The sequence below is a fragment of the Thunnus thynnus genome, chromosome 16, assembly GCF_963924715.1.
Source record: "Thunnus thynnus chromosome 16, fThuThy2.1, whole genome shotgun sequence".
Lineage (NCBI taxonomy): Eukaryota > Metazoa > Chordata > Actinopteri > Scombriformes > Scombridae > Thunnus > Thunnus thynnus.
The window spans coordinates 3,462,451-3,475,355 of NC_089532.1; the positions used below are offsets into that span (position 1 = coordinate 3,462,451).

At 38.6% G+C, this 12,905-nt stretch overlaps 1 protein-coding gene across 6 annotated transcripts in view; it reads left to right on the forward strand.

Moving 5' to 3' along the window:
- syne2b (spectrin repeat containing, nuclear envelope 2b) overlaps positions 1–12,905 on the forward strand; it is a 167,165-nt gene that overhangs the window by 75,557 nt on the left and 78,703 nt on the right. For 5 of the 6 annotated variants that reach the window (XM_067614887.1, XM_067614886.1, XM_067614890.1 and 2 more), the window contains 11 exons: positions 1,122–1,277; positions 1,835–1,975; positions 3,291–3,467; positions 3,943–4,080; positions 4,774–4,959; positions 5,107–5,220; positions 5,382–5,534; positions 5,631–5,747; positions 6,284–6,421; positions 7,856–7,984; positions 8,867–8,944. In XM_067614887.1, the coding sequence (XP_067470988.1) occupies positions 1,122–1,277; positions 1,835–1,975; positions 3,291–3,467; positions 3,943–4,080; positions 4,774–4,959; positions 5,107–5,220; positions 5,382–5,534; positions 5,631–5,747; positions 6,284–6,421; positions 7,856–7,984; positions 8,867–8,944 (1,527 nt within the window). The remainder of the gene's footprint in view (positions 1–1,121; positions 1,278–1,834; positions 1,976–3,290; positions 3,468–3,942; positions 4,081–4,773; positions 4,960–5,106; positions 5,221–5,381; positions 5,535–5,630; positions 5,748–6,283; positions 6,422–7,855; positions 7,985–8,866; positions 8,945–12,905) is intronic. The other variant, XM_067614891.1, reaches the window with a different exon arrangement.

Sequence of the window (12,905 nt, forward strand, 5' to 3'; positions counted from 1 at the left end):
GAGGGTTAAAGGCCGGACAGAATGTCCTCACTTTCCAAAAATCAAGATCTAAGATTTCTTTATTGTTATTTCTCAGTACTCGCATACATTGAAATGAAATTCTGTTTCTCCCAGACCAAGCAAGAACTTTCAGAATAAACAATTTAAACGAACTTAGCTGCTAAAAATATAGCAAATTTATTAAGTAAATTTCAGAAACATAAAATAAAGGAATTATATAAATACACACAAGTACACCAAAGTATAAAAGCAGCAAAGGTAAATGTAGACTTTCCAAAAACATCCTGTCCTTTGAAAAATGTACATTTTCTCCTTTCAAAAATGTCCTTTTCTTCCTAAAATATCCCAAAAACGTACTTAAAAAAAGTCCTCACTCTCCATAAATGTCTTCTCATCTTAAATAAACTCAGTTTTATAAAAGTGTCTTCACTAGAAAGGTCTAAAAATGCAAATCGGTCGTCACTAAGATAGACATACAAGAACACACACACACACTCACACACTTCTGCACTCAGCATGTCCCTCTCTCCAAAAAAGAAAACCATCTCCCCCCCGTCCCCTCTCTTCCTCCCCTCCTTTGTATCACACACACACACACACACACAAACATGCTCCGTTTCTCAGTGATAACAAGATTCACCTCCCTCTGTAGCAGAGCATCGGGACACTCAGGTAGCCTCCCCCCGTGTTATCTCTTACATTTCTTAACATTTTTTACAAATGTTCTTTTTTTTTACTTTTGTGTTTGAAAAGTAGAATCTCGTTGAGGTGAAAAAGTTCACTCTTAACTCTTGTGGGAATGAAGGACTTGGAGAGGAAGGCTGTGTTTGATGAAAGAAGCAAAGGAGAGAGCGAACAAAGCGGCTTCGAGCAGTTTGTTCAGTGAGAGATGTAAATGAAATCGATGTCTGTGTCATTTTATTTCAGATTTCTGTTTGAAAAATTACAACCTTTCTGACAAAAATGTTAAAAAGTTAAAAATCTGCTTGCAAGAATTTCTTTGAAAGAAGCAAATTTAAGTTTATGTTGAGAAATTACTGATATGTGGTATTTTCCTTCATCAGACTTGACTTCTCTGCGTCTCTTCTATTTACACAGTTCTTCTCTCTTTCTGGTTTCAGGAGGTTCATAGCCAGCTGTGCATCCAGAAGGCTTTGCTGCAGCGCATCATGGAGAACCTGAGGATGAAATACTCTGACATGTACACGCTGGTCCCCGTCGAGATCGAAGGCCAAATGCAGGAGGTCACACAAGCGCTGGAGCAAGTAGAAGTAAAGGTACACAGTGTTTTGGTTTTACCGTGGCTAGTATTAGGTTAAAGGATCATTCCTCCTGTTCATACTGGATATTAAAAGATCCTTCAAATATGCTTTCAATGTAAGTGATGGAGGCCACAGTGAAGCTTATATTCAGCTTCAGCAGTCTGAGTTAGTCATATCAAGTGGATATCTGACACATTTACAGTCTTTTTAGCATCAAATTCCCTCTTTGTGTTTCCTCGGACAGTGTTTCCCTGTTGAGCTGCAGGTGAAAGTATAGTAACAAAAAGAGGGACTTTGGCACTAAAAAGACTGTAACATTGAACGATATGCAATATGCAATATATTTTTGCACAGGAGGAGGACTGTGGATTTTGTCCTCCATCACTTACATTGTAAGGTCATTATGAAGGGATCTTCTAATGGTCAGTCTGAACAGGAGGATGGAATATTTTTAGATTTAAAAAGGGGATTAGATTAGTTATCCAATTTTGGCCGTGATGCTCAACACCTAAACCTGGAAACCTATCTTCTTCTGTAATTATCAATGTTTTTGTACACGGTTGGTCCATCAGGTGACAGAGGCGGTGGAGAGGAGCGGTCCCGTCCACAGGCTCGGCGCCAAGCTGTCCGAGATCCAGGCCGGCCTGAAGTCAGTCCAGAATAGACTGGACCAGATAAGTCCCACTGTGGCTGAAGCAAAGTTCACTCAGAAGGTGAGTAGTGACAACAACTTAAATCTGTCTTCTAACAGAAAAATGTCTAATCATATATGAATATCAAGTAGCTTATGATGGATAGAGCCAAACTTTTTGCTTTTAGGACAGCTTGAGTCTTTCTTGTAAGTCTTTAAAAGCATTTAGCAGGATAGCAAACTTTTCTCCAAGCTGCAAAGCCTCTGTTTCTTTGGGGAGTGGAGCATTAAAGGTACACTATGCAGGATTTTCCTAAAAAACAATGCATAGACTCATACAAAAATAATCATCACTTACGACCCACTAGAAGTGTGTGGCGGTGTATGTATCTACAGAAACTCTGCCCTCTGCCTGTATTTTCTTATTTTCTTATTATTCTGCTGTGTTCAAGAAGCCTCTGGGCGTCAACCTTTGGGCAGCGGGTGTGTAGCTCGCAGCCATTAACAGCGTGCAGGGTGGTGACCAGGTTACATGGCTGTCTCCGTGTCTCTCCTCTGCTCCGCTCAGCTCTGTGTCTCTGTGTCATGGATGTATAAAGAGCAGCAGGTCTGTGTGTGTCTGTTTGACCGAGATACAAACACGCAGAGCGGAGAGGCCACAGCGGACAGGATGGAGCTCTGCATTCACATGAAATACAGCAACGCGGCACCGTCCCGCAGGGTTGTGCTTTAGAACGTAGCCACCATGAAACGATCAGAAAATAAAGTTTTATTTATCAGATTCACGGCTTTGTTCTCGCCGGCGCTGCTCGCTCTCTTCATTCACTCTCTAGCTCGCTCGACCACTCTCTCTCTCAGCTCACTCCTTTCAAACACCAACCGACAAATCCTGCATATTATACGTTTAAGTATTAAACTTTCTATACGGATGAAGTGATTTTTGTATCAAGTCATTGGGACTGGGGAGGCCATGGAAAACGTTTGACTCCATTCTGGTATTTTTACAAATCCAATTTAGAAAATATAATTTGTTTTGTGGTGCTTTGATGTCTTGTCAAGACCACAAGCAAATAGGAACATCAATAGGGTATATTGTCTTCACCAGAGCACACCTGGTCCTATTCATCAGACTAAAATTCATACTACCATGATACCACTGTTGCTTTCTGCTAATGTGGTTTGTCTGTGTTTGAGATTTGTAAGGTTGTGATTGTTGTTTGGCGTCTGTGGACTGCAGTAAAAGTTTAAAACATGAAAGAAAATAGAACTGTTGATGGTCAATGCTGCTTAAATTTACTCCTAAGTGATATGTTAAAGCAGCTAAAATCAAAAAAATCAGTTAATGCAGGTTTAATTCATGTTAATTGCTCCTCACGCTCGCTGGTATCTGTGTACAGCGTGTGTGGGACCAGCTGGACAAGTGGCACTCGAGTCTGGCGGCACTGGAGGTGGACATGCAGGACATGGAGAAGCCAGAGGACACGATGATCCTCACAGAGAGACTGGTGGAGGTGCAGCAGCTCCACTCTCAGCTGGCCAAGCAGGCGGAGCAGAGGACGACCTTCCTCAGCAAGGTGAGAGAAACTTCAGTATCAACCCGCCTTCTTCTTCTGTTGCATTGCTGTCAGTGTTTAGTGTTAACTTCACAAATCCGTCCTCATGAGTCCTGAGTTGCAGTTATGAGCTGTTGTGACTCCAGATTTGTTTGGTAATAACTAGTTTTATTTGTTGCTGTCGTAATTCTGCAATCACACAGCTTAATTAATGTTTATACTGTTTGTTTGATTGTCACTGCTGCACATCTGATGTTGTGTGTCACTCTTACCTGCTCAACAACTTATTAGCAGAGTTTTCCGCAGTGCACAGTATTGTTGTTGTCATGGCTCAGTTTTTCTTCATAATTCACTGTGTGATGAATAGTCTAAATGCTAAATAGAGGAGGTGTTACCCATAAAACATTTGAATAGCTTTTACGCAACATGTTGGTGTAAGGTTTTCTTAACCTGTGTTTAGGTTTATATTAAATGTTGTTTTGTTGTTTCCGGTCAGATCCACACTTGGCTTCAGGAACATCAGGAGATGATCAAAAGCTCTAAAAGCTGGATGAGTGAAGCTCAGTCGTGGCTCGCTGCTCCCTGCACCTACACCACGGCTAAATGTCTGAGCAGCCACGTGCACGCTCTGAAGGTCGGTACTCTGACTCTCTGAACTGCACTTTATACAGTATTTTACTCTACCATTATATACTGTTCAACCTTTTCAACCAAGTAAATGTGATAAACGTTAAGGTATGTCATGTTTTAGACTTAAATGCGTCTTCATGGATCAGATTTTTGTAATATTAATGTAATTGTCTTCTTAATATCTTGATTTGTTTTGAGGTGAAGAGGCAATAATATAATAAAAATCCAATACTTAGGCTTTGACAGCATTTCAGACATTACGTTACAAGTAAATTATACCCAACAGTAGACAACATATATTTACAATGTATTCAGCATTTACATGTGCAACAATGTAATTTACATGATCAATCAGATGGGCCTTTTAATTAGGTGTTGTTCTAAAAATTACAATACACTAACCAGTAATTGAGAAAGATCTCTGCACACCTGGATATGCGACAGGTGCGTCGGAGGAAGGTGCAACTTGAAAACAATGAGAAGAACTCCTGCACGCTGACTGCTGGAATATTGATGAAATCACAACGTTTCTATCTAAAGATCTCTGCACACCTGCTAGAATAAATATTCCAGCTGTAAGCAAAACTGTGTGCAAGAGTTTTTCTCATTGTTTTCACAATAAAATTCCCAAAAATGAAGCTACCTACCGTGTCGTCCATGTTTTTGCTGATGGATCTTATTTGTCTTATGTTGTCAGATGGTGTTGGATGACTCGGCACAGATCCGAACCACCCTGCAGGGTTTCAGTTCAGTCCTGAAGGAAATGTCAGAAGTCTGCGATGTCACGGCTCTCGAGGAACAGCTGATCGAAGCTGATCACCAAGTAGCCGCTGTTCAAGACAACTTCATCGCTCCTCTGTCTCAACTAGAGCACGCTGCTGATGTGAGTCTTATTCTTTTTACATTTTCTTTCTCAAGTGCAGTTTTTCTCTCTTTATGGTGTTGGCATCTGTTCTCATGCCTCTGCTCATATACCTCTCTGTTTTTTTTGTAAATAACCAAATATATTGATTGATTTCTTGTTTTCTAGGAGGTGGAAGCCATCGAGAGTGAAGTCAGGAGGATGGAGAATGACGTCGCCCAGATCAAGACTTTATTATCTTCTCCTGAGACTTTCCCCAGCCCCAGAGAGGAGAGCCTCAAGGTGAGACATGGCAAAAGATCCTGTGATTGTCTGTATGGGAAAACTGATCAAGTGATTGTAGATGTAGGAAGTAGGCATGTTTCTAAACTGACCAACAGTTCCAGTTTGGTTAGTTTGGTCACTAAAAATACAAAAGAATGGTTTTATTTTGTTGTTCACAGGTGGTTGAGCAGAGGATCCAGTCCATGAGGACGACCATCGCTGAGATCCAGAGATGTAAACCAGGACTTTGTCTTCCAGAGAAAGCTGAAGAGACTCTGACTGTCTTTACTGTAGTAGATCAGCTCCAGAATCTGCTGCTGGAACTGGAGAAGGTCAGTCAGTCGATCAACCCAATCAATTAATTAATTGGTGAGACAGGTACTTAAACTAGAAGTGGCCAACACCTGTTTTCTGTTTGACTCTTGTAGAAAGTCCCGGCTTTGTTTATCCAGCAGCCTCCGACCCCGATCCAAGCCAAAGCTCCGTCAGTCCAGCAAAAGGAATCTCAGCCTCAACTCCAAAAATCCACTTCAGTGGAGGCTGAGGTGAGTCTGGTGATTTTTACTGATCTGAAAGTGGTTTAGAAGAATTTCAGTGACATAATCAGTAAATATTTCAGGAAATATCTAAAAGTTTTCTTTTGATTTGGGATAAATGTTTTTACTTTAACTTGTAAATGAAAGCAGCGGTCAATAGGTGTCTATTTGTATTAAAATAACATGACTTTTATTAAAGGTTACAAATGCCAAGTCTTATTTTTAAACCATAAATCGTTTCCTGTTTCCTGCCAAACATTGGCCATTTACAACTACAAAGAAATTAATGTAGAATAAAAACAAAACAAAATACAAGACAAATACAGACAGATAATGGATATTAAATCTTATATTTTGTCATATTAATATGAAAAAGTTGAACAAATGTTAACCTTTTATATTACAAGACTTATCCTAAGTTCTGCAATGACTGTGAAGTAGTCAAAAAAGTATGTTAAGTGACTTTAAATCCAAGATTATGAACAGCCACAAAGTGATCATGTGTGATAAGTAGGAATAATCTAAACTTTTTTTCCATCTGTCAGAGGGAAGACACAGAGCAGGGCCAAATCAGAATCGTCCATGTTGAAGAGGACGTACTGAAAAGATCTGGAGCCCAGCTGCTGACTGTGGAGCAGAGCTCACCTGAACAGAGGCTGTCACGGACACCTGACAGTGTTCAGGTAAGGAAGCCGGGGATCAACCCGTCTGTCCCTGCTTGCTGAAGCTCTTGTATGCGGAAACCTACAACAATAAAAACTGCATCTTAACGTGCAAACAGTGGAACGAAACCTTCAGTGGTGATGTGTGATGTGTGATGTGTGATGTGTGAAACGAGCGTCACTAGATAGAAAAAAAACTTACACCCAAAGGTAGCTGTGAAAAATGTATAGTTTGATCTTTTGTTAGTCCAGAGTTCTCACATGCATGCTCTTTTATGTGTTATTAAAAAAAATATTTGTTCCCTCTGCATGCGTAATACCACTAATTTTTCTATCAGAAATGTTTTTTTGGGTATGTGTTCAGCACATACTGTTAAAAGAGCTAATGTTTGAGTTATTGCTGTGAACTCGTTAGCAGTGATATAAACCTCTGCAACTGGATTCAAGAGAAAAGCTTTGTGTAAACCTGCTAAACTTTTACTTTATTTGCTAGTGGAGATTGCAGAGTACATCAGGCTAAATTTAGGGGGAAATTGTATAAAATTATATAAAAGATATGTAGGATAATGGTATGGCCATCAACCATAAGCATGGTTTCCTGAGTTTTGATATGACATTTAGCGGAGACATCATAGGTTAAATTATGTGTGTTAACATTAAACTATCATGGTATACAAGTGTCAGAGTTGATGAGAAAAAAGCAAAAATGTTAAAGGGGACATAATATGCACATTTCCAGGCATATATTTTTATTCTGGGGCTCTACTGGAATATCTTTTCATGATTTGCAGTTCAAAAAACTCCTTATTTATCTTCTACTGGTCCTTTATGCAGCCCCTCAGTTCAGCCTCTGTCTGAAACAGGCTGTTTTAGCTCCTGTCTCTTTAAGCAACCCCCCCCAAAAAACCATGAACAAACTATAGAGATAGGACTTCACTACTTTTTCTCATTCTTTGCTCGAAATTTCAACTTCTCAAACACCTTGACGACAAGCTTACGTCAGCTTGTTGTCAAGGTAGGAAAAAACGTTGCAAACGAAGCTTTAAGATCACATTGAAGCCCCGGATTTTGACTTGCAGGGATAATTTCTACATATGTTTGCCTCAAGTTTTGGAGCTTTGAAAATGTTTAACATCCAACATCATTACAGTGTATAAACAAGAGAAAATCTGAGGAAGCATAATATGTCTCCTTTAAGAAATCCATTAAAAGAAATCTGCCCCAAAACTTTACTTGTTTCTTGACCTATGGCCTAATCTTTGTCTAAATGTCATTGGACGAAGAGAGACTATGTTTTTTTTATTATTTTTTTAAAGCTGCTTTGAGTGCAAAAAGTAAATAATGACACTCAAGCAGCAGCAGCAGCAGCAGCAGCAGCCGCAGCAATGACCAGGCTTGCAGCTCGGTGTGCCAGATGTACTTTTACTACACCCCGACCGTGTTTCGTGTCAGCAGCAGCGGGAGTATCAGCTCCAGGCTGAAGAAGCCGGTGAGAAAAACGTGAGTGAGGAGCAGAAAAAGGAAGAAGGTGGGGGTGGTGTTCTCTGGTGGCTCTGGGATGCTTTCCTGGGTGTTTCTCCGGAGGTAAAAAAAAAAAAGATGGAGAGCTGCTGTGGAAAAACCTTTCATCCATTTTTCATCCATTTTTCTTTCTCTGTCCTTAAACATTTTTTTGGTCACCTGTTTTTCACCTCGGGGTTTCCTGTGACCCAAGGTTAGCTTCTTAAAATGCAGGCCAGAGGGATTCTATAACGAGTTAAAGAACAAATTATAGGAGTTAATTAATTTTTTCTTAGACTGATAATACACCTGAGACAACATGACTAATCCCATCATCCTAAATCCCAACAATCTAGTTCCAATTAAATCATTTCTAACAGCTGTATGACTAAAACCTTCTTTGACCTGGGTCACTCTGCTCTCCACGTCACCGCTGGCACTGAGTTCATTCGCCTCTCTCACCTCTACTACCATCTTTTTTTTATCAGAAAGCTTTTATGAATGTTTTATATGTTGTTTTGACAGTGTGTAACTTCATTTTATTCCCCTCTGTTTTTCTTTTAATTGCTGTTTTCTTGTTTTTTTTCCTTTCCATTAAGCACTCTGTAGCTTTGTTAAGAAAGGTGCTATACGAATTAAGTTTATTATTATTATTATTATCTCCCTCATCATGCTCATCATATCAGCTTTCTGCTGCTTCTTCAAACCCATTTTCTGATCCTATAATACATCTCTTCACTCTGCATTTTCTGATTCACCTCCAACCTCAACTGTCTGTATACTTTTCTTCCTTTAGAGGGCAGAATCGAACAGTGTTTGCATGTTGTGTGACAGTATAGAGACAGTTAAATCATTAAAGCTTACCAACAGCATTTGGTCAGTTATTTCACTATTGATTATCCTTGTTAACATTTTGGTTTTGTTGCTTGTATGGAGTGTTTTAATATTTGTTGTTGTCGGTGTCAGGAACCTGTGGTTAATATCCCAGAAGAGACTGAAGCTGCCACTGGACAGACTGAAAGCCAGTCTGGAGAAGACAGAAAGGTAACTTAACTTTCAAACACTGTCAAAGATTGTAATCGGCATTACTGGAGTTATTTAAATCATTACTTCTCAACCTTTTTAATTGGAAAAAGTCTGGTGATATTCTGTATTTTCTTATTGTCAACAAAAGTCATGGAACTTCTAACAAGTATGGTGTGTAGGGCTGCAACTAACGATTATTACGTTATTATTAATCTGCAGATTATTTTCTTGATTAATCCATCGGTGCATAAAATGTTGAAACAGTCCAAAGACTAACGATTTTTAATTAACTGTTAGATATGACAAAGAAAAGCTGCAAATCCTCTCATTTAAGAAGCTGAAAACAGAGAATATTTTGCATTTTTGCTTGAAAAATTACTAAATCAATTATTCATTTATCAAAATAGTTGCACATTAATTTTCTGTCTATCAACAAATCGATTAATTGACTATTTGACGCAACTCGAATCGTGTCTGTATCCAAAGCCTGATGAATCTTATTCCTCTGTGCCCCATCGTTGTCCAAAAACTATTAAAAACACATCAATGACCCATGAACACACACAATGTAGTTTATTTGGACTCCCATATACACTGTCCTGCTGCCAGAAATACTCACTAGAGCACCAAAGGTGTATTAATCCGCCACTGAAAATAGTCCCCAACAAATGCACTATTTACTACTATTTCAGTAAAGTTTGCAAAAAAAACAACAACTACACAGCTCTTTTGTGAAATTGTTTAGTCTTTCTTAGAAATGAAGGTATATATTCATCAACATCATAATATATCAACAAATATATCATATATCAATATCATAAATGGTTGGTTTTTGTCTTTTCATGGGATTAGTTGACAATAACAACAATATAGAATATCGCCAGCCTTATCTTTTCATTAATCTCCAGTATAGTTTTTCGGTGGATATTTGTTTCTTATCAGTTACTTTTCAGTATTTGAGATTGTGTCACATGCCTATGTTGTACTCGCTGTGTAGTGTGTAAGTGTAAAATTACTTTATATTTACATTTACATTATTGATGTCAGCTTCCATATTCTTGGCGAATCCTTTACTAAGTATTGAAAACTGTTAATAAGAACCACTGGATTTGTAGGTTGTATAAGATGACATAACCAAAAGATGTCCGTAACATGATGTAATATAATTCCTTAACAGAGTGTGTCAGTAACTGTGTGACCCCTTAGCTTTGATTAATGTATTTAACTGACTGACTTGACTGATCTTCTAACCCTGCTCATGTTTCAGGATGTTGATGTCTCTGACACCACAGAAGCAAGTTCATCTGAAGCTAATTCAAAAACCCCGGGCACAGTCAGAACTCAGACCCTGCCTCAGAGCATGGTAAACACTTCCTCGACCGTATACGTCACCAAATACGACCCTGCGTCCCAGCAGAAATGTGTAGTCTCCTAGATCTAGAACCTGTATGAGTAGAACTTCTCACCTCTTATGAATCTAAGCCTGAGACTTCAGCTTCTTCTAGAGCCATGTGCAGAAAACCCTCCTAGAAGCAAGCCTAGATTCCACTGTTTCTTCTAGAACCAAAACACCAATGTCCTCCCCAACTTTTTCTAGATCTCCCGACATCTTCTAGATCTAATCATAAATGGAGTGTGTTTTCTAGAATCAAACTTAGATTTCAAGATCTTCCAGAGCAAGGTTTGAAATCCTACCTCCTCCACCAAAGCGTTGGAACTCCCAAAGTCTTGTAGACCAGATCTAAAGCTTCATTCTTATTTTTACTTTTTCAAGAATTATGTTTTAAGGTTTCAGCAAAACTTCAGAACTCCTAACTCCTCCTGTAACCAACCCTAGAAGATTTTCTTCTACAGTGTATTCTAGATCTCCCAATATCTTCTAGATCAAAAGGCAGGACTCCCAGTGTCTTCCAGACTCAAGCCTAGATTTCAAGGCTTGCTCTAGAAGCCTCTAGAACAGGGCCTGGCACTCCTACCTCTTCCAGAGCATCTTAACTCCCAAATTCCTCTAGTCCAAAGTCTAGAGCTTCTACGTCTACATCCAGACCTTGAGCAGATTGTAGAGCTCTATGTTTTTTTTCTACAACCAACTTCAGAACTCTTAGTTTCTTCTAGAGTCAAACCTAGAGCGCCAGTTTCTTGTTAAACCTATATTAGGGTTCCTGTTTTCTTTTAGATTCAATCTGAGAGCTCTAGAGAGTGTCTTTTACAATAAAGCCTAAATTTCAAGGATTCCTTGAAGAAAAAGCCATGGAGCACATCTAGCCCCATCTTCTAGCACAAAGCCAACAACCAAGTCTAGAGCTCTGTACTTCGGTTTTCATCAGCTGTAGAGCTCTTGACATTTTTTAGAACCAAATCCAGAACAAACCCAAATCTTCTACAACCTGTGCTAGAATTTCCCCAATATCCTCCAGATTACAATTCCTAGTATGTTCTAGCGTAGAGTTCATAACTCAATCTAGAGTTCTACAATTTATGCTTTTTGTAAAACATTGTAATTCCTCTAGTCTATAACCCCTACGCCTACACCCGGATCTAGAGCTCCATATTTCTTCTCCAGGTAGCAGTAGAGCCACTGACCTAATAACATCACCTTCTTCTTGATCCTACCAAAGAGCATGCATCCTAAATTGAAAGGCTTCCTCTAGAGTCTTCTAGAACAAACCCTGGAACTCACTCTTTACTTTTTACTACATCCAATGCTTCTCTAAAACCAAACTTCTTCTTGAACACTCACCTTTTTAGAACCAAGTCTAGAACAACTGATGTATTCAAGCGCCAAGCCTAGACCTCTTCTAGAGTTCTTCTAGAAATGTTTCTCTTTCAACCGTCAGTGCATTTACATGGCAAGAATTCCATATATTGGTTTCAGTGTTATTTTAATAAAAATAGAGGATATGATTAAGTAATTAAAATAAGTTAATGTGTGCCAAAGATCTACTTTTTCTACTTGTATGTTTACATGAAGGATCCGTCTAGTCAGTTTTACGTGTAGATGTGGCTCATGGCTGTGAAAGATGATACAGTGCATTATTTGAAACTAAGTGAGGAGTGTTGGACAGGGTGACGGTTACTATTTTCACCAAAAACTGAAAACAGACTGGTGGTATTTAGCATGTGTGGTGGATGGTTTTTTAACAGTCTGACATATGTTTTTGCATGGACCTTTACTTCTGATGTTTTTATAAAAGGCAGTCTTTAATTCTGTGCAATTTTAAGTCTACTAATAGACAGATTTTGTGAACCATGTTTTATAATGTATCATATAGGGAATGGAGATTAAAAGTAGATAATCTTTTTGATTGTTGACTTTTCATTTACTACCTGAGGTTTTATGCCAACAAACGCAGAGCTTATGTTAAAATAAACCATTGTTTGCTTTGCTTATATGAATCTGCTATTTGTATTTCCACAAGCTGAACATGATAATAAACTGAAGTATGTTGTTTACAGAGATTGAATGATAATTGCCCAGTCGCTGCCTGGCAGCAGGAGAGTATGGAGAAAGATTCCTGCTTGTTATGAACCAGCATATTCACTCTACAATACAGCTTTTATACTCAAGAAAATTACCTTTTTAAGATGATTGTTGGCCATGAAAATGCACTGGTTTGACATGATTACTGATTAACACATTGCTGTTAACAGGTGAAAACCACATAACTCCAAATTTTCCACATTATTTGATAGAAAGATTGGTTCAAATAGTGTGACTCAAACTTTGTAGCCCTTTAAAAGGCTCATTTATGATTTCAGCTATATGTTGATATCAATTTAGAAATAAAAGTAATTACACCTGAACTGTTGGCCTTTTTTTTTTTTTTTGGAGATTTCACCTGAAAGCAGTAGTATTGAGACATCTTACATTACATGGCATGTACATTGTTCCACTTTTGTCTTTCCATTCTGTCTACATATCCAAACAAGAGTACAAATACAAATAAACTCACAACAGTGATCTACTCCTCCGTCTCTC